At 55.0% G+C, this 21,684-nt stretch overlaps 3 protein-coding genes and 1 non-coding gene across 8 annotated transcripts; 3 read left to right on the forward strand and 1 right to left on the reverse strand.

The window, feature by feature from the left end:
* Nucleotides 1–852: 852 nt before the first annotated feature.
* Nucleotides 853–6,716, forward strand: BABAM1 (BRISC and BRCA1 A complex member 1). 5 transcript variants are annotated; one of them, XM_040241134.1, is made up of 10 exons: nucleotides 853–992; nucleotides 1,372–1,468; nucleotides 1,819–2,170; nucleotides 2,769–2,827; nucleotides 3,394–3,514; nucleotides 3,598–3,676; nucleotides 3,958–3,982; nucleotides 4,901–5,030; nucleotides 5,209–5,295; nucleotides 6,231–6,716. In XM_040241134.1, the coding sequence occupies exons 3-10, from the start codon at nucleotides 1,877–1,879 to the stop codon at nucleotides 6,432–6,434; spliced, it is 999 nt and encodes a 332-aa protein (XP_040097068.1). In that variant the 5' UTR covers nucleotides 853–992; nucleotides 1,372–1,468; nucleotides 1,819–1,876; the 3' UTR covers nucleotides 6,435–6,716. The 5 variants fall into 5 exon arrangements, with proteins under 5 accessions (XP_040097068.1, XP_040097070.1, XP_040097069.1 ...); XM_040241136.1 differs by having other exon boundaries at nucleotides 862–992; nucleotides 1,378–1,468; XM_040241135.1 differs by having other exon boundaries at nucleotides 884–992; nucleotides 1,372–1,484.
* A 1,057-nt stretch (nucleotides 6,717–7,773) lies between these two features.
* ANKLE1 (ankyrin repeat and LEM domain containing 1) lies at nucleotides 7,774–12,842 on the forward strand. Its single transcript, XM_040241672.1, has 9 exons — nucleotides 7,774–7,991; nucleotides 8,074–8,226; nucleotides 8,551–8,656; nucleotides 8,768–8,912; nucleotides 9,145–9,885; nucleotides 10,014–10,191; nucleotides 10,905–11,064; nucleotides 11,166–11,295; nucleotides 11,556–12,842. The coding sequence occupies exons 1-9, from the start codon at nucleotides 7,774–7,776 to the stop codon at nucleotides 11,714–11,716; spliced, it is 1,992 nt and encodes a 663-aa protein (XP_040097606.1). The 3' UTR covers nucleotides 11,717–12,842.
* A 1,388-nt stretch (nucleotides 12,843–14,230) lies between these two features.
* ABHD8 (abhydrolase domain containing 8) lies at nucleotides 14,231–21,279 on the reverse strand. The gene is made up of 5 exons (XM_040241124.1): nucleotides 21,082–21,279; nucleotides 19,100–19,847; nucleotides 16,780–16,950; nucleotides 16,419–16,635; nucleotides 14,231–14,927 (listed from the first exon to the last, which is right to left on the reverse strand). The coding sequence occupies exons 2-5, from the start codon at nucleotides 19,837–19,839 to the stop codon at nucleotides 14,757–14,759; spliced, it is 1,299 nt and encodes a 432-aa protein (XP_040097058.1). The 5' UTR covers nucleotides 19,840–19,847; nucleotides 21,082–21,279; the 3' UTR covers nucleotides 14,231–14,756.
* Nucleotides 15,549–15,621, forward strand: TRNAE-CUC. Its single transcript has one exon. It is a non-coding gene; the product is annotated as a tRNA-Glu (tRNA).
* Nucleotides 21,280–21,684: the final 405 nt, after the last annotated feature.

Here is a 21,684-nt window from a genome sequence, read left to right on the forward strand (position 1 = left end):
CTACGAGGCTGAATCTTCCTGCCTCCGTGCCCCCAAAGGTCGTAGCGAGAGAAGTTGGCAATTTTCTGACTTGAGGGTGAACATTAAAATTCTCACTCTTAGCCTCTGCTCCAGCCACATTAGCCGATGAGAGACTTTCACAGCTCCAAGGCTCTTCAAAACCTACAGACCGTTGCCCAGGCAGTTCCTTCTGCCTGGAATGACCTTACCCCTCTTGTTTTTACAGCAAATTCTCCATCCTTCAAGGTTCATTTTACACAGCCCCTCCGGGCTCTCTTTGAACCTGAGCTTAGCTGATGTGGGCAGGCTTAACAGATTTTAACAAGAAATTGAGGCTCAATTTTTAGGTGGTTATGGAGCTGAGGGGAGAAGTGTGCATGAAGAAAAGCAGGATGGCTTGAAATAGTTCTGGCTCGGTATTTTTTAAATTTTTGCAAATATCTGTAAAATAAGGAGCTGATTTAAATAATTGGGAGGGGCCTTGGGTTCTGGACCACGCCCACCTCTGCCGCAAAATCCCCTCACTGAGGTTAGGTCAAGTCCATCAATCACCAGTCAGCCCCTCCTCTTCTAAATTCCGCCCAATTCAGCTCCACTTTGTTTAATCACACGGTAAACTAGGTCTTCTCCATTTTTCTGAGCCTACTCCACTCTGCCTCGATTCAGCCTATCACGTTAGAAGGGCTGACCACCGTAATCAGAATCGGCCAGAAACATAAAAGCTCCTCCTTGTCTCACCTTAGCCAATCGTATTCCAGATCCCGCCCCACTCGACTCCACTCCAGCCTATCACAATCCAAACCCCGCCTCCTAGCACAGTCTCAACCTATCAGCTTCCAAGGCTCTCGTCCCATTCATCTCTCCGCTCGGCTTTCGGCCGCTCAACTACAGTTCCCAGTAGGTTTGACGGCCGCGCCGCCCTTCTTCCGGCTGCTAAAGATGGCGGCTTCCTAGCGGGTCAGCAGATGAGTAGGAAGGAGGCTCAGGAAACGGTGAGCAGAAGTTGGGTGGTGAAAACGTGCGGGATCCGTCCTTAAAGGCCCAACTTCCTTAGCCCCAGAAATTCAGCCCCTCACTTGCTCTGAGGCTTCCTCCCTCAGCTCTAGTTTCTCCTGCAGTCTAGCCTCCATCTCTCTTGCTCCAGCTATGCTTTCCTTAGAGATTATGGGGTCTGCAAGGCGCTCAGAGATCATCCCCGGCAGCCCTCACCCGTTGCCCAGACAGACAAACTCTTCCACTGGCGCCCCGTTTTTCCGCAAAGGAATTGTAACACCCAGATCTCCTCTCCAGTGTGCAGACACCGCCTAAGCAGTCACTACGGAGGGGAGAACCCTAGAAGTTTGTATTCTTTATTCACCAAGACATTTTCAGTTTCAGGTGACAGAACCTCCAACCCAGTCTGGCTTAAGCAAGAAAGGGAATTTAGGCATAGCTGGATTCGGGCGCTGAGAAGTCTTTCATTTTCTGAGTGAGCATCACTTCAGGCAAGCTCTCTTTCCCCTCTTGGAAGCAAGAGAGGCTCCTAGCAGCTTTGGACTTGTAACCTCCCAGTACTGCAATTCGGAACTGCCCCTCTCTGGCGTGTTCTCGGTCATTCACAGTGGCCTGATGAGCACCCTAGCCAAAAGGGGGAGAGAAGGGGTTAGCTCTACAAAAAAAAAGGGGAGGCTGTTATCTCAAGTCAGAGTGGATGCTGGGTTGATAAGTGTAAAAGGCACCCATCATACAGATGAGGAAACTGAGTCCCTGAGCAGAGTGACTTATTGTCAGTAAGCGACTTATGACCTGTTCTGCCCAGTAACCAAATGCTTTTAAAAGCCCTAAGGAAAGGATCCTGGCTTCCCTCATCCCTGCTGCATCCAGCCACTCCGGAGCCATGGAGGCGGCAGAGCCCAGCTGTCCCACGGAAGAGGAGGAAGAAGAGGAGGAGGAAGAGGAGCAGTCAGCTGAGCCCAGGCCCCGCACTCGCTCCAATCCTGAGGGGGCTGAGGACCGGGCACTGGGGGCCCAGACCAGTGTGGGCAGCCGCAGTGAGGGTGAGGGCGAGGCGGCCAGTGCTGATGACGGGACCGCCAACCCTCCAGGAGCTGGTCCCAAGCCGTGGCAGGTGCCTCCACCAGCCCCAGAGGTCCAGGTGCGGACCCCAAGGGTCAACTGTCCAGAGAAAGTGGTAAGTGAGAGGCTTGGCCTGTGGCTTTGAGATGTTAGGGAACCTTGGGTTAAATGTCATTCTTTAGGATTCACTCTGGAAAACAGTCCCTTTTTATTAGTGTCCTAGGGCAGCTGGGCTTCCCAAGTGGCTCAGTGGTAAAGAATCCACCTGCCAGTGCAGGAGACGCTGGTTCAATCCCTGGGCCAGGAAGATCCCCTGGAGAAGGGCATGGTAACTCACTCCAGTGTTCTTACATGGGGAATCCGATGGACAGAGGAGCCTGGAGGGCTACAGTCCATGGGGTCGTAAAGAGCTGGACACAACTGAAGTGGATTCAGTAGCCCTACAGCATGTGGGATCTGAGTTCCTTGACCAGGGGTCAGACCTTTGTCTGCTGCATTGGAAGGTGGATTCTTAACCCCTGGACCCCCAGGGAAGTCCCTCAGCTGCCTCCTTCTAGAGTGGATGGCTTGGCTGGGAACTGGGAGTCATCATAGAGCCTTCTCCCATAAGGCTGCTTGGAGAGGGCCAGCAGAGTGGCATGGGGGCCTGCAGTGCCATTTAGTTGCCAGGCACTGCTGGTCACAGCTCTCACTAGCCTCCAGATTTGTTGCAGATCATCTGTCTGGACCTGTCAGAGGAAATGGCGCTGCCAAAGCTTGAGTCATTCAATGGGTAAGAGGGGTTTTTTGGGGGTTGGAGTTTGCCACCATGGCTGGGAGGAGCCCAGCCCCCCAAATGCAGGGTTGTCTCTCTGAGACTAACTCCTGGGTCCTGGAGGGATTGGAGAGTAACCGTGAGAATTGGTAGTGTTACAGCTGCAGCCTACTGGGGTTCTGTTCTCAGCACTTGAGAGCTGTCACACTCCACCCGTGTCACAGCCATGACTCAGAAACTCCAAGATTGTCCAAGGCCTCCTGGCAAATGGGCAGAGCCAGATTCAGAGCGAGGCCTGGCTGACTGCAAAGTCCTGGCCTATGAGCAGCTGAGTCTCGTTGGGGTCAGGCAGCAGGGCCTGAGCACAAGCCTACCTCCCCTTCCCTGGCATTCCTGATGACCCATGACTGAGCCAAGGTGGGATGCCTCCTCTGGATCAGATGCGAGGCCCAGGCTGGCCAGAGGGACCCATTCAGTGAGGGCAAGAACTGGAGAGAGTCAGCTGGGCTGGGTTTGCGGCTGGGCTCTACCGCCTGCCCGGCTGCATGACCTGGACCTTAACCACCGCCTCACTCTCACCCCAGCTCCAAAACCAACGCCCTCAATGTCTCCCAGAAAATGATCGAGATGTTTGTGCGGACAAAACACAAAATTGACAAGAGCCACGAATTTGCGCTGGTGGTGGTGAACGATGACACTGCCTGGGTGAGGCTGGGGGGCAAGACCGGTTCCGCTGGGGGCCCCCAGGGGTGAGAGAGCACCTCACTGAGTTTTAGTCTTCCCTGCAGCTGTCTGGCCTGACCTCGGACCCCCGTGAACTCTGCAGCTGTCTCTACGACCTGGAAACAGCTTCCTGTTCCACCTTTAGTATCCTTTCCATGGAGGGAGGAGAATGGCCCCAGTACTGAGGAAAAGGGGGGCTTTGAATCACTAAGGGCTTTTAGGTCATCTGATGCCAGCCCCCTAGTTTATGATCTGTGCTGAGGGAAAACAAGCTCAGAGAGGGCAAGCGACTGGAACAGGGTCACATAGCATGTCTCCTGGCAACAGGCTCAGAGGCACCTGTACTCTCCCAGCCTCTGGAGGAGGGAAACCACCCACTTCTGTCTACCCATGCACTGCTCTGCTCTCCTTAGCATTCCCACCAGATCTGGAAGGTCTCTTCAGCCTCATGTAAGTCCCCCAAGGGGAAATTATTACTCACCTTTGAAGAGAAGAACCCCTTCTGGGTAAAAGCTCCAAACAGCCCAGAAATAGTCCTTTCAGGAGGCCAAAACGCTTCCTTTCTCACCCTTTCCCCCTGGAACAATTGCTCACTTACCTGTCTGAAGGCATTTTTGCAAAAGAGGTTCTTTTTCACATCTTGCCCTCTGTGTTACTTTCTTTTTTTCCCTTCAAATCTATTTATTTATGTATTTACTTTTGGCTGTGCTGGGTCTTGGCTTTCTCCAGTTGCAGTGAGCAGGCTTCTCATTGAGGTGGCGTCTCTTGCTCCAGAGCACAACCTCTAGTCCACAGGCTTTAGCAGTTGCAGCATGTGGGCACAGTAGTTGCAACTTGGGGGCTCTGTAGTTGTGGCACTTGGTATAGTTGCTCTGTGGCATGTGGGATCTTTCCAGACCAGGGATCCAGCCAGTGTCCCTTATAATGCAAGGCAGATTCTTAACGTCTGGACCACCAAGGAAGTTCCTCTGGGTTATATTCTGACAGCCCAGTGGTCCGCCACTACTTTGTTTTAACTGCAGGGCAGCAAACTTTTTCTTTAAAGGCCCAGATAGGAAACATTTTTGGCTTTGTGGGCCATATGGTCACTGTTACGGTGACCAGACTCTGCCGTTGTAATCCGAGCAAGCTCTGGCTTTGGGGGTCAGCAAAACCTCTGATGGAGCAGGAGAGGTCAGGCAGAAAGGTGAAGCTGGGAAGGTGCCAGGGCAAAGGGAACAGCATGGGGAAAGGCTCAGAGGCAACAGTGAGCTTGGGAGGGGTCAGGTGGAACCTCACATACCCAGTGAGGAGCTGGGCTCTCCTGGGGGGACGAGAAGGGTGGGCCACCAGGGTGTACTCTGACCCTCCCTCCTTCCTGCTGCACAGCCAGCAGAAGACCGAGCTGCCAGTCACGGAGAACGTGCAGACGATCCCGCCGCCCTATGTGGTCCGAACCATCCTGGTCTATAGCCGTCCACCCTGCCAGCCCCAGTTCTCCCTGACAGAGCCCATGAAGGTGAGACCCGGGAGAAAGAAGGATGCCTGCAGCCAGCACGATGGTGGTTAGATACTAGGAGGGATTTCCTGACCACACGTGCTGGGGTACCTAGAATCAGGTTCCCAGAATCTAGAGATTGTGGTCATGGGGCCATGGGGTGACCCTAGTCCCGAAGGCTACCTTTCTTGCCCTGCAGAAAATGTTCCAGTGCCCGTATTTCTTCTTTGATGTTGTTTACATCCACAACGGCGCTGATGAGAAGGAGGAGGAAATGAGCTGGAAGGTGAGAGGCCACCGTGAGTGTGGATGTACGTGGGAGGTCTCCGAACCCACCTGCCCCAGCCCTAAGGGAAAGGAAGCCCTTTTCACTAAGGGCCTTCAGGGCATCTGATGCTAACCCCTTAAATTATGATCTGTGGTGAGGAAAAGCAGGCTCAGAGAGGGCAAGAAACCAGGCCAGGGTCACATAGCATGTCTCAGGCATAGTGGTACCTGGCAACTGGCTCAGAGGTACCTGTACTCTAATGGGGTCCAGAGGAGGGAAGCCACCTGCCCTGCCCATTCATGCACTACTCTGCCTTTTCCGTACCATTCCTGGCCCTTCTAGATCATGGTCAGTCAGATTCTAACATTTCCCACTTGTCTGCAGTGAACTAATGGGGCTGTTGGGACAGTGGCCCAGGAGCATGTAGGGTCCTATCCACCTCATCCCCAACATCCCCTGCTTCTCTCTCTTCCTGCTTTTTCTGGTTCTGTGCCCTCTGCCTGGAGCATGCTTCCCTCCCTGCCTCGCCAGTCTCTGCTGGTCCTTTACATTCCAGCCCCGAACTAGTTGTGGCATTCCCAGTTGGCCGCTTATCTCTCAGAGCCTCACTTGACCCAACCGTGAGCAGAGGGGGTTGAGCCCAGCTCCTACTTATATGTCAGTACCCAAACTGGAAGTCCCTACTCTGAGAAGCCTTCCCTGCTCCTCTGGGTAGATCAGCGTCAGGGGGCTGGGGGTCATGTGCTTCTCCAGACTAGGGGCTCCAGCTCTGAGACCTCTTGGGGTGAGTGGGTGGCAGGAAATGTTTGCTGAATGTGGGAATAGTTTCTGCCTGGCAAACTCCTCTTCACCCTTCAGAACCCATCCCTGCGGCCCCTCCTGGGAGGCCCTCCAAGACAGGGAGGGCTTGTCAGCAGAACATCTGCATGAACGGCCCTTCCTTGGCTCCACAGGACATGTTTGCCTTCATGGGGAGCCTGGATACCAAGGGTACCAGTTATAAGTACGAAGTGGCGCTGGCTGGGCCAGCCCTTGAGCTTCACAACTGTATGGCCAAGCTGCTGGCTCACCCACTGCAGCGGCCTTGCCAAAGCCATGCCTCCTACAGCCTGCTGGAGGAGGACGATGAAGCCACTGAGGTGGAGGCCACTGTCTGAACCATCCCTGTACATCCAACCTTCTTGTACAATGAAACCCTTGGCAGTGAGTGCTCGTTCTCAGACTGGGCTCCTTGGGACCCCCAGAGGGGGTTCTAAGAAGTATCTGAGGCACCTGGGCAGCCCTGAAGGAACCTTAAGATTCCAGGAAGCATCCCAGGGACTCTAGACACCCAGTCCCCATGTTTCCCAGCCCACATCCCACTCCCAAGGTTTTCGGTTGTAATTTTTGTTGTGTTTTGTGTGTTTTTGTCATCAGAATAAAAATCTGAGACTCCCTAACCCAAGTCCACTGTTCATTGAAATCTTTTCGGTTGCAAGTGACAGAAAACCCACCCACTGAACTGAAAGGAGAATGGCTAGGTTCTTGTAGATAAAAAGCTAAGATGGAGCTTTAGGCTTGGCTGTATCCAGGTGCTCTGACATTGCTTTGGGGAGAGCTGAAACACCCTGCATGGTTGGTTTTCAGTGTGCCCTGCTTTCCTCCCAATATGTGGAAAGGGGTAGTACAGCTGAGCACTCTGCAAATCCCAGCCCAGGTGAAGTGAGGGCTCTCACAGCAGCCCCTATGACAGGTCTTGCTTGGGTCAGTCATGGACCAGAACTGTGGAATGCACTCATTGGCCAGTCCTCACTCAAACCTCTCTGGGAAGAGAGGTTTATAGTTCCATCAGGAAATAGTGTGGGTGCTCCCCAGAGGAAGGGAAACATATAACACGTCCATCACTCAACTTAATCTTCCTGGATAATGAGCAGTTGTGGGGGAAAAAAAAATTTATACCAGCTAGATTTTCTCAGTTTCATATAAAACGAAAATAGCTTTATCAAGAAACAGCTTTACTTTCCCAGGAGCATTTTCTGGGCACCTGTGTGCCAGGCCCCTCTTTCAACTTAACACCAGCCTGGAAGGGATTATTCTCCCATCCTGCATATAGAGAAACTAACACCCTAAGAGGCCCAGGGCTCCAAAGTAATGGACTTCAGACTCCGCAGGGCTGAAAACGGGCGACGCAGAGCCTCCGCAGGCAGTAGCTATTAATTGAAACCTTACATACTGTCACGGCTGCGTGCGCCTCGGCAGAGGGTTCCGGAAGACTCAGTACCCTGTGGGCACCACCGGGTCCGGGGGATCGTAGCTCCACCCCTTCCAACAGGGTGTGTTCTTGTTTACACCGTTTTGAGAGATAAGGGCACACATGGCGACCTCCACCCTCCCGGGCCCTTATCGGAGGCCCCAAACATTATTTGGCCCTGAGCAAACATCACTTGGCCCTGGGCACTACTTGGTGTCGCGAGTTCGGACCGGCACTAAAGCTCCCGACCCTCGATGTGGGCGACAATGCGGCGCCGGTCAGCCTGGCTGGGGTCGCTGCACTGCACCAAGGCACGGAGAAGGCCGAGGGGCGGAGCGGCGCGTGCGCACAAGGGCGCCGCGGGAAGTTGGAAAGCGGCAGGCGGCGCGACCAGGTGGCTGCCCCAAGGGGACAGCCGGGGCATGGGCCCGGCTGTAGGTTTGGCGCGGCGGCTGCGGACGGCGCTGCAGGAGGAGGAGTTGCGGTGAGGGCAGGGCCTGGGTGGGCGGGCCAGGGGCGGGGGTAGGGGGCGAGTGCCACGGTCCACTCTGACCCTCTATCCCTAGGACTGTGGAAGAGCTGCTGCGCCGCGGTGCCGACCCCAATCTGGTACTCGAGGATGGCGCCGCGGCCATGCACCTGGCGGCCAGAGCCCAGCACCTGCGGAGTCTGTGTTGCCTCGAGGCCCTGCTGCGCCGAGGCGGGGACCCCAACGCGCGGTGAGGCCGGGTGTGGGCTCGTGGCAGGTCTTCCGTCAACGAGAGCTGTCTCCCGAGTACGAGGACCAGACCTGGGAGTCCTGAAGAGGGCGTCCAAGGATGCGGACTCAATCCCCGGCGGCGGAGCTTAGGGGATCTGGGGAGGGATCTTGAGGGTCCAAGGGCAGAGGCAGGGTACCAGACCCAGGGTAGGGTATGAGATTGCGCCGGGGTTCGAAGGGTGGCATCTCAGGCTGGAGGGCGGAGATGGAGGGCTGAGAGTCAGGGCTTCCGGACCCGGAGATGGAGATGCTTCACTGATCCCCTCCTCCGTTCATGCCCTAGATCGGCCGAGGCACTGACACCGTTGCATGTGGCGGCTGCCTGGGGCTGTCGCCGGGGCCTGGAGCTGCTGCTGAGCCAGGGAGCGGACCCCGCGCTCCGCGACCAGGTAGGGGGCCCCATCGCAGTCATTAGCCAGGCAAACCCGGAGGGAGGGAAAGAAGAAAGAAAGGAAGAAGGGGGGGGAAGGGGGCGCCCCCTACTGACCGCACCCCTGCAGGACGGATTCCTGCCTCTGGACCTGGCGGAGCAACAGGGGCACCAGAACTGTGCCCGCGTGCTTCGGGAGCTGGAGACTCGGACCAGGACCCCAGCCCGGACCTGGAAAGGCTCCCGGAAGCCAGAACCCGAGCCAGAGCCTGAAGGTGAGTGGTATCTGGGCTGCTGGGAGTGGTTAGCCTCTGATATAACTTTGCAGATCTCTGTGTCTACTGCCCAGGGTTTCACCACCAGGCTCTCTGGTCAGTCTCTCTGCCTCTGCCTCGCTCCTTCCTCTTTGTGATTGCAGCCGCCTGTTTCTGTCCGATCTGACGTTGACCTTTGTCTCTCACTTCCTCCTCCCCTCCTTTCTGACTTCCCTCTTACCCCCTGCTCCAGGCCCAGGCCCTTGTGAAAAGGGGCTGGATACCAGCCCCTCCGGTCCTCCTAATGTGATGCTGAACTCTACAACACGGGGCACAGGTGACGACAAGCACGTGAGCCTGGAGGCTGGCCCTGGACCCCCTGGCCTGCTCGCCCACCCTGAGACTGCTGACACAGATGGTGGATTGGAGTCCCCCTTGGGGCGCTGGGACTGCAGCTCGGTGACCTCCTTTGTCACCGCCGTTGAGGCCTCAGGAGCTGAGGACCTAACCGGCCACATCTCCCCCTGGGCTGGTGTCCGACTCTCCCAGAGGGTGCCAAGATCTTTGGGTACCCTACAGCTGGCACATCAACCCCTCATGGAGGACAGGGAGGCAGAACTAAATGACCGTCTGCAGGCCCTGACTCTGACCTTGCCGGATGATTCCCCCTCCCCCAAGTTCTTCCCAGACAGGAGCCCAACCCATAGTCCCCCTTGGGAACCGCTGCCTGGACCTTCTGACACCCACATCCCAAGAGAGGACCAGCTATCCCCCGACAGTGATTTGGCTGCCCTCTGGCTGACAGAGGATGACGCAAGCGCCACAGTGGGCAGGGACCTCAGCCCCTCTGATCAGTGTCCACCAGACCCTACCATGTCTGACCTGGAGCTGCTGCAAGGGCTCCGGGCGCTTGGCAAGAGCCCGGGTCCCATCACGTCCTTCACCCGACCACACTACCTCCGACGGCTGAAGGAAGCTCAGGCTGTTGCTCCTAGTGAGTATCCAGAGTTCAAGGAGTCTCTGGAAATCTTCCAAGATCCCTTGGCTCGGAGTGCAACCTACTTCTTCGTCTCTGGGAACCACCTTTTCCTTTGTCTTTCTTGACCCAGTTTCCCTTCCCAGGCCCAGACTTTTCAGGGCACAGCCCAGAGCTGGTCGAAGCCCTGCGGACAGGCCGTATCCCAGATGCCCAAGCCGATGAAGATGCACTTGCCCAGCAGTTCGAACGGCCAGACCCCACCAGACGGTGGCGGGAGGGGGTTGTGAAGTCCAGCTTCACATATCTGCTGCTGGACCCCAGGTACTTGGAGCAGGAATGACTCAGAAGTGGGAGCTGGAACATTCTGAGATTGGTTCTTACCTGCTCTGTGTCTTTTCTTTTTTTTAAGTTTATTTTTGGCTACACTGGGTCCTCTTTGCTGCAGGCGGGCTTTCTCTAGTGGTGGCAAGCCAGGGCTACTCTCCATTGCGGCGCGCAGGCTTCTCGTGGCGGTGGACTCTCTTCTTGTAGAGTACAGGCTCTAGGCACAAGGACTGCAGTAGCTGAAGCATGCAGGCTCAATAGCTGGGGACGTGTGGGCTCTAGGGCATGTGACTTCAGTAGTTGGGGCACACAAGCTCAGCAATTGTGGCTCACAGGCCCTAGAGCTTGTAGGCTTCAGTAGCTGTGGTCCCCAGGATTAGTTGCTCCGCAGCATGTGGAATCTTCTCAGAGCAGGAATCAAACCCGTGTCCATGTCCCCTGCATCAGCAGGTAGATTCTTATCCGCCGCATTAGAGGGAAGTCCTGCTGTGTGTCTTTAGGAAGGGGACTGGCCCGGTCATCAGCTTCTTTATCAATGAAAGGCAGTTGGATCCATTTCAAGCTGCTGAGTGTCCTCGGGGATCAGCTACCCACCCTGCCTTTTATAAAAGGGGTCACTGGCATGGGTTCAGTTTGCTCTGTGTCATTAAGGACTATCTCTGGGGCAACTCTCATCACTTTTCCCTCTCTGAGCCATCTACCTCATCTAGGAAGACTCAGGACCTGCCAGCCCGAGCCTTCTCACTGACCCTGGCTGAATGCCTTCGGATTTTTGTCCAGGCCATCTTCTACGTGGGCAAGGGAACACGGGCCCGGCCAGACGTTCACCTCTGGGAGGCCCTTAACCACCGAAGACGGCCAGGGAAACAGGTATGAGGATAAGTAGCAGGTGTGTGGCAGGGGTGGCCCAGCTAGGGGCAGATAGAGAGAATTGTGGGGCAAACCTCTGACCCTGCCCTGGCTCCCCCCAGGCCTGTCCCAAGGTACGCCGGATCTTGGACATTTGGGCCACTGGTCGTGGCGTTGTTTCCCTGCATTGCTTCCAGCATGTGATCCCTGCAGAGGCTTACACTCGAGAAGCATGTCTTGTGGATGCTCTAGGTAGGTGCCTGGCTTGTGGGGTAGGGGTGGAGTCATAGGAAGGGCACTTGATCTACTAATTCCCTGACCCCTTCCTCATCACAGCTGTTCATTCAGCCAATGAGCAATTATTGAGCACTAACTATGTACCAGCATGTACACATATTTTACTCCATTGGTTTATCCCTGCTTGAGAGCAGTGCCCAGTGGGTTCCCTGGCACAAACTTCTGCCAGCGGTTCCCGGAGGCTGCCTTCATGACCTTATTCCTAATCTCCCCAGGAATCCAGATGCTGACTAACCAGAAGCAAGGACACTGCTATGGAGTGGTGGCTGACTGGCCCCCCACCCGGCGCCGCCGCTTGGGGGTACATCTGTTGCATCGTGCCCTCCTTGTCTTCGTGGCTGAAGGTGAACGAGAGCTACGGCCCCAGGACATCTAGGCTTGTGCCTGAGCACTAGGGAATTGGCCATTTAACCTAAGTAGAGATCAGGGTGTTTGAATGTTTCAGCTGCCCCTGCATTGAGAGCAGCCCACATCCCCACCCCACATCTCCAGCTCCAGAAGGCTGGTAAGGGAGCAGCAAGACAGATCTCCTCCTTGGGGTAAGAAAGGACTTTATTACAGATGGAACTGCTGGACAGGTAGTGAGCTCCCTGTCATGAGAGGAGAATAAGGGGATGTAGGAGGAGAACAAGTAGACCAGAAGGTTCCTTGGAACATGGTACTTTGAAACATGTCAATGCTTTGGCAGTTTGGTCCTATCTGGGCAAACAAGTGACCATTTTTATCTCCCTGATACAGAGGACCCACGGTGTAGGTTGTGCTGGGAGTTCCTGAGCTACATGCAGGAAATCTGCCCAGCTCAAGAGTCAAGTTTTGCTGCTTCCCAGTTGTGAGACGGACCAGTAACTTCTCTTTCTGAGCCTCAATTTCCTAAGTTGTACACAATGAGGAAAGTGCAAAATTCTACCTCAGGGGGTCATTGAGGGAATCAGATTAAACCATCATGGGGTAAAGTGTTTGGCTCTGAGCCCTACTGACCCAGAGATGACCTTGCAGCCCAGGTGGAAAGTTTCTGGTGGAACGGGTTTGGGAGGGTATGCAGGATGTTCCTGAGGGGTGTGTTGTGTGTTGAGGGGGTGGGTAGAGCTGGAGATTCATTGGAAGGACTGATGCTGAAGCTGAAACTCCAATACTTTGGCCACCTGATGTGAAGAACTGACTCATTGGAAAAGATCCTGATATTGGGAAAGATTGAAGGCAGGAGAGGGAACAACAGAGGATGAGATGGTTGGATGGCATCACCGATTCTATGGACGTGAATTTGAGCAAGCTCTGGGAGTTGGTGATGGACAGGGAAGCCTGGCGTGCTGCAGTCCACGGGGTCACAAAGAGTCGGACACGACTGAGCGACTGACCTGAACTGAACTGAGAGCTGGAGAAGTCGTCGCAGTGTGGGTGTGAGACACCAGCCCTCCTTGGGATCGCTGTGTGACTGGAACCTCCTGGCGTTGCTTCTCTGAATCTGTGTCTTCAGCTATAAAATGAGATTAACCTCGACTTTACACAAAGAGCTTCAGTAAATGCCAAGCTACTATCCTAGGGAGGTATTGGCCGGGTCATTTAAATTTTCCAGAAGTGATCCGCTGCCTCATTGGGTTCATCACCTGCCTATCATTGTGGCTCTGCCAATCAGGCCCTGCAGGGGGGCGGGGTAAGCGTCTATCCTCCTCCTGGCCTCCACTGCTGAGCCCATGGCTACTCTGGCTATTGTAATAATTAAGACTACCTGCCTCTGGCGTGAGCCTGGGCTCTACTTTTTCAACCGAGCTGATGACATCTCTGAGTGCCCCTTTAAAACAGCATGTCATGTCCCAAGAATACACAGAATCCAAAGACGTCCCTCCCCACCCTCCCCCCCAGAAAATTCCAGAAGAGATGGAATTTGTCTAACACAGTGTATCCCGACCTTGGCCCTACTGATTTTGAGGCCAAGTCGCTCCTTGCACTGGGGCCGTCCTGTGTTCTATAGGGTGTCAGGCAGTGTTTCTGGGATTAACACACAAGATGCCAGGAACATCTCTCCCCAAGTTGTGGTCATCAAAAAATGTCTCCAGATTTTACCGACTGACAACAGTGCCCCTGTGAAGACCCCAGTTTAAGCTAAAGGTGGGCTTGCAAATCAGAGGGGGAAGGATCAAAGGTGCAGCAACTGAGGTGACAAATCTCTCCTCCCACCACCCACACAAACGACAGGTAAGCCTAGATATATATACATTATTAGAATAAGATATAGGGACTTCCCTGGTGGTCCAGTGGCTAAGACTCCACCCTCCCAATGCAGGGGGCCTGGGTTCCATCCCTGGTCAAGGAACTAGATCCCACATGCCTCAACTAAGACCCAGTGCAGCCAAATAAATAAGTAATTTTTTTTTAAGAATAAAATATAGATGGCCACGGAGCAGAGAAATCTGGATTCAAAAAATAGATTCAAAATAAAAATCATCTTTGTGACAAAAGGAACCCAAAACCAAGTTATAAGATGAAATGTGACAGTAAAGAGGTACTAACTTGCTGTATGGTGTGGGGTAAAGAGGATTCAATGAACCCATGGGTATCAGGCACTCAGTACAGGGCTTTGCATACAGCTGACACTCCATTATGGCTACACTATTCAGATGCAATGGCCACTGAGCCTCATCTCAACTTTAGCATCAACCTCAGTTGGTTCTCCTCTCCAGGGACTGTCTTCTGCTCCGGGAATGCTGCCCAAGCAGGCCCTGTGTTTTGAGAAGGGAGGTGAACTCGGAAAGCAAGCCTGGACCACCTACACCCTCAAGTCTTTGTGGGTCAGCCCTGAAGGGGAGGTACCTGAGTCAATTCAGTCTACACTTGGGGAAACTGAGGCTCAGTGTGGCCCTATGCTGTGGTCACCCAACACAAGTCTGGAGGCTCAGATTGTCACTTCTTTTTATTGAGTTACAATAAGAGATGTGCAGGTTCGGTGGCTCCAGCCCCCTCCCAAGCCCTCCCCACTTGGGCAACAATAGCTCCCAGCGCCAAGGAATGGGGGATCAGGGGTCTCGGGCATGGTGGCGGGGGTCCCGAGAGTCCCCGCGGGGCTCGTGGGTCCTAGGATCAAGCACGGCGGACACGGAAGACAGCGGGGTGGCAGCCTGCCTCGGCCCTGGCATTGTGGGGGAGGGGGCTTCTGTACAAGGTCACCCTCCGCGGGGGTCGCTGCTGCAGCCCCGAAACACCGATGGGCCCCACAGGACTAGAAAAGAGTGGTGTGTCCACTTGGCTCCCACGAATGCCGCGTCGTCCGGCCCAGCCGGCGAGGGGGCGTCTCCCTGACCTGACCCCGCCCACTGGGGCGAACGGCCCGCCCACCTGGTCCGCGCTGCAGGACCCAAGCCGGTTCGGGACTCTTCCTCCCGTTCTTCGGCTCACTAAGAGATACCCGGCCAGCTCAGTGGCTACTTCTTTTCCTCTGGGGGCGCAGGCAGGGGCTCGGGCAGGGCCTTGGGCGAAGGCTCGGGCTCCCAGAGCAGGAATTCGTGGAGCAGCGTGTTGACGGTCTCCGGACACTCCAGCATCACCATGTGACTGCCTTCATCGATGAGCTTCAGGAAGGCCAGGAGCAGGATCTGCAGAGGAGGCGGGCTCAGAGCGGCCAGAGCCAGGACCCTGGAGCTCAGGGCCGCTCACCCCCTACCTACGTATGGCCTGCAGCATCAGGAAATCCTTCTTGCAATCTACCCTATATCCCTTCATTTCCATACAAGGGGGAGCTAGAGGATGGCCTGTCACCCTCCACGCGTTTTAAGTCGCTTCAGTCGTGTCTGACTCTTTGCTACTCTATGGGCTATAGCCCGCCAGGCTCCTCTGTTCATGGGATTCTCCAGGCAAGAATACTGGAACAGGTTGCCATACCCTCCTCCAGGGGATCTTCCTGACCCAGGGATCGAACTGGTGTCTCTTAAGTCTCCTGGCAGGCAAGTTCTTTACCACTAGCACTGCCTATGAAGCTTGGCCTGTCACCCTGCTGGGGCCTAATTCAGTATTCATTCATTCTGCCTTTCTCAAGTGCCTACAATACGTCCAGAGCAGGATTTTTCAACTTGGGCACTCGTGGCATTTGGGGCGGGATCATTCTCTGAGATGGGGACTACAGGATGTTGAACAGCATCCCTGGCTTCAATCCACTAGATGCCAGTTGTAGCATCCCACTCCCCCACCACAGTGTGACAAAAATCTCTCCAGGGAATTCCCTGGTGGTCCAGTGGTTAGGACTCTGCATTCTCACTACTGAGGGCTCAGGTTCAATCCCTGGTTGGGGAAGAAATATCCCAAAAGTTGCACAGCATGGTCAAAAATAAAATAATAATGAAATTAAAGTAAAATCAGACATTGCCAGATATCTCTAGGGAGCAAAGTCATCTCAGTGGGAACTCACTGAGAGTGACAGACGGACAGTCTCTCATGCTAAGGTCGGGTTTCTCAATCTCCACAGGATAGACACTTGGCATTGGGTCATTTTCTGCAGTGGGGCTGTCTTGCTCACTGTAGGTAATTGAACAGCATTGCCGGCCTCCACCCACCAGGTTCCAGAAGCACCTCCCTCACCCACAGTCAAGACATGTCTACAGACATTTTCAAGTGTCCCCTGAGGGGCAGAATCATCCCTGGTTAAGAACCGATGGTGCAGAGCTATTCTAAGCACTAAGGATCCTAAGACCCTTTCTGGGGAATCTGATCTAAAGACCCCCACTCGCCCTCTTGCAGGATTCTGTTGCCCATCACAAATCCCAACTGTGAAGAGTGCCTTTTTTCTTTTTTGGGCCACACCGCATGGCATGTGGGATTCCAGTTCCCCAACGAAGGGTCCCCATGCCCCCTGCAGTGGAAGTGTGAAGTGCTAACCACTGGATCGTCAGGGAGGTCTGACGAAGGGTGCCTTTTAGCGGGCAGAGGAAACAGCACATAATCGGACCTCCTGTCCCAGGCAGCCCCACTTTCTGGATTCTACCTTTGACCCTCAATCTAAGCTCTGATGTCCCTGGGGCTGGAGCACAGAGCAGAGTCCCCCTGGGCTGTGCAGGGGGGATTTGAGGGGTGTGGTGACTGGGGTGCCATACCTCAGCCATGCGCTGGTCTTCCTCCACTGGCACAAACTTGTCGTGCATGCCATGGACGAGCAAAACCGGCACAGTGAGCTCAGCGTGGTAGACCTCGTCTCCCTCGGGCCAGTACTGGCCGCTCATCATGGCCCGAAGCACAAAGGAAGACACATTGAACGCATTGCCCTCCTTCAGCAGCTGCTTTTCTTTGGCCCCTTGGCGGGCGAAGCCGGCCCTGGGGGTGGGGGTGGGTGGGGAGCACCGCTGGAGCCCTCAGGCCATCTCAGCCACCAGCGGTGCTCCCCATGCCAGCCCCAGCCATATAGCCTCCCCTCCCGTCCAACTTGGGGAGATGTCGGGGCAGGGCCAGGTCACTCACTTGAGGAAACTCCAGGCCAGACAGGGTGACAAACAGCGCAGGACGCACGTGGGCATGTTGAAGACGGAGCAGAAGCTGGGCTCCAGGGCCGTGGGCCCTCCGCCGTTGATCATGATCACCTTGTGCACCAGGTCTGGGTACTCGTGCGCCAGGAACGTGCAGAAGGAGACACTGCCCCGCGGGCCGATGGTGGGGAGAGTCGAAAGGCAGCGGTCAGCAGGATACAAGCAGTGAGAGGGTGAATGCCCTCCCCTCACCCAGAGGCAGGTCCTTGAAGGCCAAGATTCTTCCCGTGGGGTCCATGAGCACCAAACGGGGGTGAGGGATGGGAGGGGCAACCCAAATGCCCTGAAATTGTGCGAGTGTGTGTGTGTATGTGTGTGTGTGTGTGCGCGTGTGTGCATGTGTTGAAGGTGGATTTTTTTTTTCTTTTGGAGAAAGGATCCACATACAGAACTTTTATCAGATCCTCAAAGTCATCATAACTCCCAAAGAGGTAAGAATTACTTATTGTCAAGTGTTGGGAAAGCTATTTGATTAAACAAAACCTTTGGCTTCTCAGAGAACGTCACTGTTTCCAGTGTATCCCTTCCCTTTAAATCTGCCTGCAATGCAGGAGACCCCAGTTTAATTTCTGGGTTGGAAAGATCTGCTGGAGAAGGGTTAGGCTACCCACTCCAGTACACTGGGGCTTCCCTTGTGGCTCAGCTGGTAAAGAATCTGCCTGCAATGCGGGAGACCTGGGTTCAATCCCTGAGTTGGGAAGAGCCCCTGGAGAAGGGAAAGGCTACCCACTCCAGTTATTCTGGCCTGGAGAATTCCATGGACTATACTAAGAGTCAGACACAGCTGAATGACTCATTTCACTTCACCTTCCCTTTAAGGATCTTCTCTTATTGGCCTCTGGGTTTGTCGCATCTGCCTGCTTTATGCAAGGTGGAAGCCTGCAGGTACCTCTCATTACCCCGAAAGCAGGGTTTAGGCAAATGACGGCCTGAGGGCTAGCTGCTTGTTTCTGTTGTTAAACTTCACTTTAAAATTCTGTCAATGTGTAAAATAGCTTATAAATAAAGATTTACTGGAACAAAGCCACACCCAAACAATTGTAAATTTGTGTACAATTATGTCTGCTTTCCTTCTAGAGTGGTAGGCTTGTGAAGTTTCAACAGAGACCAACCATAAGGCCTGCAAACCTAAAGTATTTACTCTTTGGCCCTTTGAGAAAAAGTTTGCTAACTCCTGCTAAAAAGAGGGACAAGATACAAGCAGGAGCCAAATGGACTTGACTGTGCCAGTGACTCACTGTGTGTCCTTGGGCAAACTCCTTAACCCCTCTGAGATATCATCTCCACATTTGTGACACAGAAACTGTGCTGACCTCATAGGCTTGTTATGGGGTCACAGGAGTTTCCACACATGAGTGTTCATCTAATGGAGGAATCATTATTGTAAGCATCCACTTTGGGGTATGTTTTCCTATAAACAAATAGGAGCTATGCTACTTCCTAGTCTGGCCTTCCTTTCTTTTCTGTAACATGTCTTTTTCTTGTCTAATTGCATGCACTACAACTGCGAAAACAACGGCTCTCAACCTGGCTGGCTGATCAGACTCCGCCTTTCATCCTGGGTAAGGACGGAATGGTACCACTTGGCAGCGATCAGACACCAAGACCCAGAGCCTTCCATGATGTGGGCTCTCATCTAAATGCCCAGGTGGTATTATCTACCACCCCTTTAAGGGAGGGTACATGCATATTAAGGCACTTCAGTCATGTCCGATTCTTTGCACCCCTATGGACTGTAGCCCTCCAGGCGCCTCTGTCTGGGGATCTTCCCCAGCCAGGGATTGAACCTGAGCCTCTTACGTCTCCTGCATTGGCAGGCGGGTTCTTTACCACTAGTGCCCCCTGGGAAGCCCCTAAGGGAGAGTGAATTAAAGTAAACTGTACCCTTGTAAACAAAAATTATGAGATTCCAACTAGTCTTTGCTTAGACCCCTTGGCGTCACCAGAGCAACCAATTCTTGAATTTAATAGAAGACAGTGGTTTTCAGCTAGGGGTGATGCTGCCCACCAGAGGACCCTGGCACTATCTACAGGCATTTTTGATTGTCACAGTCATCACTAGACCATCGTGCTAGTTCAGGGATTGAGACACTGCTTTAAAACAAGGTGAAACAACAGTACTGGTGGCAGGAGTCCATGTGTTGTTGTAGATGTTAGTGGGATTTTTCAAAAAGGGAAATCCATATTTTGTGAGTGGGTGTGGTCCCTGCCAGTCCCCACCCCTCACCCTCATCCCCACCGCAGCATCGGCTCACCCATAGGAATGCCCAATGAGCACGTTGCGCTTCTTGGCATAGCGCTTGAAGATTGCACGCATGTCCTCCGCCAGTGCATAGAAGGTGTAGGCGGCAGCCACTTGGGGCGCTGAACTGGCCCCGTGGCCGGCCAGGTCAGGCGCCACCACCTCGTAGCCCAGGCGCACAAAGAAGTCCAGCTGTTCCTTCCAGATGGCCAGAGAACCGCCGACACCGTGGATGAAAAAGAGCACCACGTCAGCCTGGGCGCCCTTACAGCTGGTGATGCGCTTCTCACAGTCAATGTGGATGGTCCGCTTGGGGCGTCGGGCTCGCCGCCGCCGTCCACCACTGCCGCTCCCAGCACTGCCTGGGACCGAGCGGCCATCGCTGCCCGCTGGGTCCGCCAGCTCTACCTCAAGGGCGGCTGGTGGCTCCCCAGAGCCATTCTGCCCATGCAGGAGGTCAGCTCGTGGTGCCCGGCCCAGGTTCTCCACCAGTAACCGCCCATTGCGGTACACGGTGATTCTGCGCTGGCAGCGGACCAAGCCGGACTGGTCCCCCTGGGCGGCGTCCGACAGTGGTGGAGGTGGGGTCGGGGCCGGAGCGGGTCCCGCATGCTTTACCCGCAGCACACGGCCAGGTTTGACCTCCACAAATGTGTAGCCATCGCTGGACTCCACGCTCTCCAGTGGGCCTACTGCATTGGGTGGCGCACCCAGCAGGCAGCAAAAGATCCCATCGGTCACGCCGGTCAGCATGGTGTGTCCTGTGAGTGGGGGCGACAGCCAGGTCAGAGGCTGTCTGAATAGGAAGCCCTTCATGCCCACACTACCCACTCTCTATACCTGGGGTGGGTGAGCTGCACTGGGAGGCCCTGTCTAGGCCCCAGTTTAGAGGTGGTCAGAACCAGGCACGGACTGAGATGTTTTGTCTGGTCAGTGCCAGTGTGGTGGTCAGCCAGCCCCGTGGGTCAGCCTAGTCTACCTCAAAGAGAAGGCTGTGGCTATGGCTGACACCAAGAGGCATCCATGGGGAAGGTGGTAGAATTGGGGATCGGGGGGCTTCCTGGAGGAGGGGACATTGTGGCAAATGTGACCCATCCCTGAGGCCCCTCCAGCTCAGGTTTATAACTTATGCCTTCCTAAATCCATTTGTCCATTCATTCACTCATGCACTCTATTGTTAACTCACTTTCACTAAACCAGCATAACTTGAAGTCTCCAAAGATATCTTAAAAATATGCAGATCCCAACAATGAGCCCCCATCCCAGGCCTCTAAACGTGGTTTCTGAAAGTTGAGGCCCTGAGAGAGGTGTTTCAGGACTGAGCTCCAGAAGGCCTTACCCAGCTCCCCAAGATCATGGGTGCAATGGATCTGTTTCACAGACCAACAAGCTGAGGCCCAGACACTCTGGGAAGAAGCTGCTCTGTCCCCACTGGTCAGTACCCTGGATTCTAGGGAACGTGATACACAGCCTCCAGTGGTGGAGGTGAGGATGGAGCCCTGGCTGGGGGCCTCCAAGCCTCCATCCCCGCTCCCTGGGCCACCCACCCCGCTCCCCGCGCCGTGGCCATGGCAACTGCAGGCAGTTACATAACTTGAGGGGGATACCCGTGCAGCACACCCCCATTGTTTAGGCCCTGATGATGGGACCAACCCTTCCCCGTCCCCATCCTGGGCTCCGCGGGGATAATGAACGCCGAAAATCCAGCCTGCGGTAGCCCATACTTGCTGGTGGAGGGGGAGCAGGCCGCGCCCCCCTCCTCCGGCGGGGTTCCAACCCGGGATTGCGGAGGGGGGCGCAAATGCGCCATGCCAGCCCCCCTCCACAGAGCCAGGCCCTCAGCTCCTTGGTCCCCGTCAGCCCTGTGGCGGGATCGAGGCCACTGGGGCATCGCGGCTTTCTAAGAGCCCAAGGGCGGGCTTTGTGGACACCTCCTCCAAAGTGAAAGATCCAGGGGCCTCACTGTCCCTTTCCCACGGCCCTCTCCCTGCTCACCTCATCGAGGGCCCTGGGACCCGGGGCAGGGCAGAGGGGTCCCGGGCAGAGAAACCAGCGTCCGCCTGCAGGCGCCGTTTACATGGTGGCGCGGGGTCTGGCCGGGCACGTCCAAGCGGGCGGGCGCGGGCCCGGGGCGGTCAGCGCGGGGACATCCCGCTACCTCCGAGCCGGCCCTTTAAGCGTCTCCCCGGGCGGGACCGTGAGCCGACTGACTGGCATCTCGGCCAATCGCAGCTGCGTACTGACCTGGCCTAGTTAGACTGCCAATCAGACTCGGAAGCTCCGGGATTAGGGCGGGCTCTTGGGGCAACGGCCCCGCCCCCTTTGGGGGTTTACGGAGGTGTTAGGAGAGATTGGGCCTGGTCCAAGGCCGAGAAGGGGTCGGAACCCGAGGACTTCCGGGCCCCTGGGAGGTAGCAACCGGAGCCCTCCTCGCTGCAAAGAGGATTTCCTCGGCTAGCCTCAGCCTCCGTACTGGCCTGTTTCCTCTAAACGTCGCCCCAATGCCCCTTTCTCTGAGCTCACCTTTTCTTTCTGAAATCTCGCAGATCTTTGCAATTTCCTTTGCAAACTGCAAAGATAATTGCAAAAGGCGAGGAA

This window comes from Oryx dammah, unplaced genomic scaffold (assembly GCF_014754425.2).
Source record: "Oryx dammah isolate SB20612 unplaced genomic scaffold, SCBI_Odam_1.1 HiC_scaffold_5, whole genome shotgun sequence".
Lineage (NCBI taxonomy): Eukaryota > Metazoa > Chordata > Mammalia > Artiodactyla > Bovidae > Oryx > Oryx dammah.

What these genes read in the sequence shown, in the direction of transcription:
- ABHD8 (XM_040241124.1), bottom strand. Translation starts at nt 19,839, where the DNA reads ATGCTGACCGGCGTGACCGATGGGATCTTTTGCTGCCTGCTGGGTGCG. An exon ending in CTCATTGGGCATTCCTATGG is followed by an intron (nt 16,951 to 19,099) that starts GTGAGCCGATGC and finishes CCCGCGGGGCAG; the next exon opens with TGTCTCCTTCTGCACGTTCC. An exon ending in CTGGCCTGGAGTTTCCTCAA is followed by an intron (nt 16,636 to 16,779) that starts GTGAGTGACCTG and finishes CCCCACCCCCAG; the next exon opens with GGCCGGCTTCGCCCGCCAAG.
- ANKLE1 (XM_040241672.1), top strand. Translation starts at nt 7,774, where the DNA reads ATGCGGCGCCGGTCAGCCTGGCTGGGGTCGCTGCACTGCACCAAGGCA. An exon ending in AGCTCAGGCTGTTGCTCCTA is followed by an intron (nt 9,886 to 10,013) that starts GTGAGTATCCAG and finishes TTCCCTTCCCAG; the next exon opens with GCCCAGACTTTTCAGGGCAC. An exon ending in TATCTGCTGCTGGACCCCAG is followed by an intron (nt 10,192 to 10,904) that starts GTACTTGGAGCA and finishes TACCTCATCTAG; the next exon opens with GAAGACTCAGGACCTGCCAG.
- BABAM1 (XM_040241134.1), top strand. Translation starts at nt 1,877, where the DNA reads ATGGAGGCGGCAGAGCCCAGCTGTCCCACGGAAGAGGAGGAAGAAGAG. An exon ending in AGCTTCCTGTTCCACCTTTA is followed by an intron (nt 3,677 to 3,957) that starts GTATCCTTTCCA and finishes CATTCCCACCAG; the next exon opens with ATCTGGAAGGTCTCTTCAGC. An exon ending in GAAGGTCTCTTCAGCCTCAT is followed by an intron (nt 3,983 to 4,900) that starts GTAAGTCCCCCA and finishes CCTGCTGCACAG; the next exon opens with CCAGCAGAAGACCGAGCTGC.